Source organism: Monodon monoceros, unplaced genomic scaffold (assembly GCF_005190385.1).
Source record: "Monodon monoceros isolate NGI ecotype Baffin Bay Population unplaced genomic scaffold, NGI_Narwhal_1 Super_Scaffold_9, whole genome shotgun sequence".
NCBI classification, from domain to species: Eukaryota; Metazoa; Chordata; class Mammalia; order Artiodactyla; family Monodontidae; genus Monodon; species Monodon monoceros.
Genome location: NW_021703786.1, coordinates 16,535,972 through 16,542,453, shown reverse-complemented (window position 1 = coordinate 16,542,453; position 6,482 = coordinate 16,535,972). Strand labels below are relative to the sequence as shown.

At 61.8% G+C, this 6,482-nt stretch overlaps 2 protein-coding genes across 2 annotated transcripts; both read right to left on the bottom strand.

The window, feature by feature from the left end:
- Positions 1-18: 18 nt before the first annotated feature.
- Positions 19-4,588, bottom strand: PNMT (phenylethanolamine N-methyltransferase). The gene is given in 5 exon segments (XM_029210726.1): positions 19-1,557; positions 1,559-1,641; positions 1,644-1,975; positions 2,100-2,307; positions 2,828-4,588. Coding segments are annotated over 5 exon segments (849 nt in total). The 5' UTR covers positions 3,030-4,588; the 3' UTR covers positions 19-1,533.
- A 210-nt stretch (positions 4,589-4,798) lies between these two features.
- TCAP (titin-cap) lies at positions 4,799-6,134 on the bottom strand. Its single transcript, XM_029211766.1, has 2 exons — positions 5,898-6,134; positions 4,799-5,651 (listed from the first exon to the last, which is right to left on the bottom strand). The coding sequence occupies exons 1-2, from the start codon at positions 6,005-6,007 to the stop codon at positions 5,258-5,260; spliced, it is 504 nt and encodes a 167-aa protein (XP_029067599.1). The 5' UTR covers positions 6,008-6,134; the 3' UTR covers positions 4,799-5,257.
- Positions 6,135-6,482: the final 348 nt, after the last annotated feature.

Genomic DNA, 6,482 nt, shown 5'->3' with positions numbered 1-6,482 from the left:
GTGCAGTGTGGAAAGCGGGGGTGTATGTGAGTGGTTTTGAAGTGTGGTGTTGGGGGGCAGGCGGGTTAGTGTGGGTTAGGGGAACATGTAGAGACTGAGTGGAGGTGCAGGGCAGTGTGAATGCCACACAGTGGGCGGGGGGGAATCAAATCATGTCCACAGCCATTTACTGAGCACCAACCCTATACACAGCCCCAGGCCAGGCAGAAAGCCAGGATGTCCCCAAGATCTGGCAGGGGTAAGGGTGTCCAGGCTGCATGTGTGTATATGTGTTCCTTTCTTTTGCCGCCCTCTTTACGAACCTCATTGGGCTTCTGCACAACCCAAGATCTCCCCCAGAATCAGCCCCTTGGGAGGCAGAGGGAGGAAGAAAACTGGGGATCCTCCTTGCCTAGACATGGTTGGCCAGCCCCTACCCCAGTGTCCTGCCTGCTAAGCCCCTTTGCCACTGCCTGACCCAGGGGAGGGAGGGGGCAATCTGAGGGAGGAGGGGAGAAGGCTTTGGCTGGGTCTGGTTTCTGGTCTTCCCAGAGGCAGGCAGGGGCCGTGCTGTACCTACACCCTGGTAAAGGTGACCCCTGCCAGTTGCCAGCAGCCATAGCACATTCCTGCTCCACAAGGACAGAATATGGAGCTGCAGAAACTTTCCATCCAAAGGCAGTGTCTGTGACTGGAGCAAGGAGTCGGGATTCTCTGCCCTCTTGCCTCTCCCTGGGGGTAAGGGCGCTGAGCTAGGACTCCAACCTCAGGGACTTGGGTGACCTATAACTTCTTTTGATACTAAGAACTATTTTAAGGTAGGAGGGTGGCAAGGGACATTCTTAATAAACCAATTCTCAGACTCACCTACCCTTTTCCAGCTCATTTGTGTGAGTAGGATGGGCTGGAGGGAAGAAGACAGAGCTGGCTGGAGGCAACAGGCAGATGGCGTCTCTACCTAGGCCCATGGGAGTGGGGATGGCAAGGACCAGATTCAGGGCAACAGCAGATCTGGATGGAGCTCCCATCCCGCTCGTAGTGGGGGCTGGGAGAGGGAGCTGGTGCCTGTTCTTCCCCTCTGACTTCCCTTGGCCTTTGTGCCTGGGTTGTAGCACCACCGCCTCCAAGTTCTCCTAATTACCCCCTTCACCTCCCCTTCTGGGCTCCGCTAAGCTCCTCTATTATTTATTTGTTCCTAACCTTTCTGAGCTTCACCTGCAAACAGGACAACAGGACCTGCTGCCGAGGGTGAGGACTGAATGGGCCTGGCAGGCGCCTGGCACACAGCACATGCTGACCCTGGCTTTCCTTAGTTTGGGAAGAATGAGTGTACGGAAACTTTCCTTCATGGAAGCTTCTGGGAAAAAGGCCAGGGTTGATGCCTCCCATATGCCCACAACACAAGAGAGAGCTCTGGGCCCTTGTTGCTTCCCAGGAGAGCCGCAGACTGCACTTAACACCAACCAGCATGGACTTATTTCTTTATTAGGTGCCACCTCAGATAACAGGGAATCTAGGTGGGTGAGGGCCGCCGACACTGTGTGCACTGGGGCCTCACACCCCCACCTTCTTCTGGGCCCAGGCGAAGAAGATGCCCTTGACATCATCTACGCCTGTCCGAAGGTGGGAAGGCATGATGTAGGTGCGCAGATCCCTCACCTCATAGCCGCTACGCACCAGGGCCTCCCTCACCTCCTCCTCACGCACTGGCACCACTGCCAGCCTGGCCTCCCCAGCCAGGTACCATGACTCCTCCAGGGCCCCGATGAGGAGGAGGTGCCCCCCAGGCCTCAGCAGTGTAGTGATGTGGTCCAGGGCCCGCTGGAAGCTGGCAAGGTCCGGACTCACAGCCTCTAGGCAGAAGGCGGAGACCAGGGCATCGGCAGGCAGGGGCGCCAGGCTCCCAGCGCCCAGGGGCTGGGGCTGGTGCACGTCGATGGGCAGGATCCGCTTCACCCTGGCCCGCAGCTGGCACTCCTTCTCTTGGCAGGATTCACTGTTTGACTCAGAAGGCAGAGTCAGGACCAGGGCTCTGGACTGCCCACACCCAGTTCTCTGTTGCCTCCCACCAGCCACTCCGTGGGAAACCCCCTGCCCAACCCGTACCCCCCAGCCCTTACCCCTTGCCCTCGATGAGACAGACATGCTGGCTGTACACGCTCCAGTCGAAGGCCCCAGGCTCGCCTCGCAGCCAGAGCCCCAGCTCCTGGCGGTTCACCTCCAAGAAATCTGTCATCGTGATGTCCTCAAAGTGGGCGCAGGCGCTGAGCAGCTGGTAGATAGTGGGGCCTGAACCAATGTCAATGAGGGTGCGTCCAGACACCTCACCTGGGTGGGGCAGAGGAAGCAGGTCCTGGTGCTAGGCCTGTGCCTGCAGCCCCTAGCCTCAGTCACGGCCTCCCTTACCTGGGGCTTCTTCCCCCTCTCTCTGTTCCTTCTCCCCCTGGAAGTGTGTCTCTGTCTAGAAGAAGCATTAGCTCTGGAGTTAGACTAACCAGGGTCTGAGTCTGGCTCTAACGTCCGCTGACTTTTACCTTGGGAAATGAACCTAACCTCTCTGTGACTCAGGTTCCGCAACTATAAACTCTAGTCACCTACCAGTGAGGATTAAGTGGGGGAACTCTCAGGTGCCTGGCAGCTTCTCTCCTCCGCCTTTGCCCCTCATTCTGCATTCCCCACCTCACTTCTCAATTCTGAGTGTTCTCCCTCCCGACCCCCCCCCCGCCTCACGTGAAGGATGCTTGCTCCTCTTCTGTTTTCACCCCTTAACTACCTATCCCCATCTGGCTGTCGCGTGCGCGCCCCTTTGGCTCCCTGATGACTCCTTGTCCTGTTTCCCAGCGCTCACCGGTGGCGAAGGTCTGTGCCAAGCAGCGCAGCTTCCAAGGCCCGACGCCGTCGGGGCCGCTCAGGTCCCCCCGAGGGGGCGCGTAGTTGTTGCGGAGGTAGGCACGGGGCTCGAAGCGCTGGTAGGCCGAGGCGACTGCCGCCAGGCCCGGGTCTGAGTCGGGGGCCGCGCCCGCAGCGTGACTCAGGTCTGTCCCGCTCATGCTGCTGCCGCGGCCGCCCTTGTCCCCCGCTCGCCTTTATCTGCGGCCGGACCCCCGCCCCGACCTCTCCGCTGCGGGGGCGGCGGCTGAGCTATGAGCCGCCCGGGGCCGCGCGCGCTGCGTTTCCCCTACCCCATCCATCTCCTTTAGTGTCGGAGCAGCAGACACACGGGAGGAGCATCCGTCCCCGCCCCTGCTCCACGGTTGCTCCCGTCTGCCCTCCACCCTTTGCCTCACCTGCCCTGGTCCAAGGCCAGCTCCCGCGCCCTGCCCCTCAGCTTCGTGCCCCCAGACTCCTTAGACCCCTGCGTCCGCCAGCCCCAGCTCCTCCCTGTAGCTCTTCTCCATTCACCCCTTTTGCCTGGCATCCCTTCCCTTCTTTTTTGCCAGGGTTCAAGCTAGCCCTTTCCCCCATTCCCAGCTCCCAGCGCCAGGGACATCTCTGGGACACCCTGTCCAACATCCACCCCCCCCTTCCTTAGTGAGGTCACCCCAACTCCCCTTCTCCGCCTCTCCCCTAGGCCTCTTTGGTCCCTGTCCTCCAGCGTTCCCCCCGCCCCCCGCCCCGACTCCAGAAAGGACAGTCCGTTCTGGCCTCCGCCACGGTCGCCCCGGGGCCCCAGAGCGGAGCTCCAGCCCCGCCCGTCAGATGGCAGCGACGATAGGGCAGGCGAGCAGGGATAAAGCACTTAGCGGACGGAACAGCCCGGGCCTCCCCTGCGGGCCCTGCAGGCTCCCAGCCGCGTATCTGGGGGCTGCCGAGGGCGGAAGGCTCGGGACGTTCCCGTCACGTCCGGGGCGAGGGACCCAGGTGAGGACGGAAGGGCGCGGGGCGCGTTCTCCAGGCTGCCCGGGGTACCAGGGGACGCGATCCGAGCCTTCGGGTGCCAAGGGATTAGGTGTGTCGCCTGGTCTGGAGTCTGACCCCTCTCATCTCCCAGCCCACACTCCAGCCCCCTCTGCGGGAGCAGGGCCAGGCCAGCCCTGCAGATTGCTTGGCACTCCAGGTACCAGGCTGTCAAGATGCCAGGGTCCCCCTTCTTATCCTCCCAAATGGGAAGTGGATTCTGCGGGGCCATCTCCGTGGTCTTCCTAGAGTGGGACCCTCCTCTGGCTAAGTCTAGTGCCTCTCGGCCCTGGGTAGGCTACCAGCCCCTGGCCTCCTGTACCACACCCTTACCCTCATCTTTTCCCAAAGGGAAAGTGTCTTCTTGTTGGACCAGGCAGCCAGGTTGGGACATGAGTCACCACAACAGCTGCAGGGGTCACACACAGGAACCTGACCACCCCCCTACACACCCTACCCCCAAGAACCCACCTTGGGCTCCCAGGGCAGGGAGGGTAGAACACCTGACCCCAGCCAAGGATTGATTCTGTCTGGATTCAGAACCAAGAGAGAGGTCAGCCTTGGGGTCACTGACCCCATCCACACCCTGAGGCACAGCTGAGGACAGTCCCGGTGCCAGCCCCTTCCATATTCTTCATGAGGTCATTTAAACAAACCCTGGATGCCAACTGGCCTCCTGGGCACTGCCCAGTGCCAGGGGACTCACACAGAGGCCAGGACTGCAGAGCAGAGTCAGGGGGACTGGACGGACAGCCACCCTGTTTATAGCTCTGTCCCTGCAACCCCCCCCCCCGCCCGGGAGCATGGGGTGACCCACTAACTCTGCCATATTTAGCTCAGATGCAGGGCCTGTTCCCAGAAGTGAGCATGGGGGGGGGACAACAACGGGTGGGCCCCTCAACCACCAGGAAAGAGACGAAACTCTGGCATGTGACTGAGCATTTATTGCAGCGCTAACAGAGGGTGCTGGGGGCTCCACCCTGCCTCGGCCCTCTTCACGTCCCCCTCCCTCCGGTCTTCTCCAGGCCTCCTTCCCTGAGCATTCCTTATGCTTTTTCTTCATCCTTCTCTGAAGCTGAAATCTAGACTGGGGTCACTCCTCTCAGGGACCTCTTACCCTCACCAGCATTTTCTGCCTTTCCTCCTGGGGGTACTCGGCTGTGCTGGCCCCCAGCACTCTACCCTTAGTGCCCACCGTCTTTGCTCCCTCCCTGTGGGAACTCAGGAGACCCAGGCATCCTGGCCTCTGGCTCCCACCTCCCCTAGCCCCCAATTCTGGGCAAACTACAAAGCTTCCATGGCCAGCAGCTCCCCTCCGTGGTCCTAGCCAGGAAGGGCCCAGCCCAGGGCAGGCACTGTGGAGCCCAAGTCACCGTCCCTCTCAGCCTCTCTGTGCTTCCTGGGACGTGGAGCGAGACAGGGTGCGACACAGGGCGCCGGGCTTGCTGACAGGCACCACAGGGGGCAGCTGCTTGGTGATCTCGGCCACGTCCTGGCGGTCCACACACTGGCCACCCAGGGCTGCTTCCAGTGCCAGCAGCTCCTGCAGCTGGATGGGGGTGTCCTCGTGCTCCTCCTTGGTGGCGCCCACCTTGGCAGGGATGAAGATGGGCAGCGGCAGCATCCGCTGGTAGGGCAGCTGGTACTCCTGCAGCCCGCGGCCCAGGATGCCCATCCGCATCACCAGCCAGGGGGAACGCTGCATCAACGCCTGGCACCGCCCCTGCCGGTGGTAGGTCTCCCGCCGCTGGGCATCCTCCTCATGCAGGGAGCAACTGGGAAGGAGAGGGGAAGGGGACACTGAACTCCTGAGAGCTGTTGCCTTCCAGTCACACGCTGAGGACCTGGGGTGCCAGGACCTGGGGTGCTGGAGGGGTGACTCCACTTTGCTCCCCCCAGCGGGAACTCTCCTGGCCCCCACCCCCCGAAACTTCTCCTGGCCTTTGCGCTCTGGCTTCATAAGGCTCAGGAAGGGTGCTCTAGGGGAGGGGAGGAGGGACCCCCAGCTGGCCAGCACTCACCCCTCCTCAGGCCGTGTGGACAGCGTCAGATCCTTCCACTCAGCCCAGAAGGCCTCTCGGCGCTCACAGTTCTGCTCGGACACCTGGCAGCTCAGCTCTGAAGTGGCCATGATGACCGCTCACTCCCTCTGGGCTCTGTTCCTCCCATGCCCTTTAAATAGCCCCATCCTCCCCCTCCTCCAGGGGCTATTTTCAGGCCCTCTGGCGTCAGATGCTACAAGCAGAGCCAAGACTCACTGCTGGGGGATTCTGGGCCCAGGGCGGGGCTTGGGGTTCCTGGACTCTGGCTGCCCCCAGGTCAGAGGTCAGCTTCTGAAGAGCTCAAGGTGCTCCTGTGGGGGCAGGGGTCCTCAGCGTGACACCTCCAGGTGTCTGACACTCCTCAGACACCGTCTGGGACCAGGCACGTGCCCAGCCTCGTGCCACCTTGGCACTTGCCCTCTGCCCCACCCCTTCCCCTAACCCAGGGAGGACAGCGGCTTGTCTGTAAACAGAGCAGGAAACAGCAGGAACCGAGGCCCCCTCTGGGCTCTGTACCAGGCCATCGTGTCCTTCCCCACTGCCTGGGCTCAAGGGCACATCCCC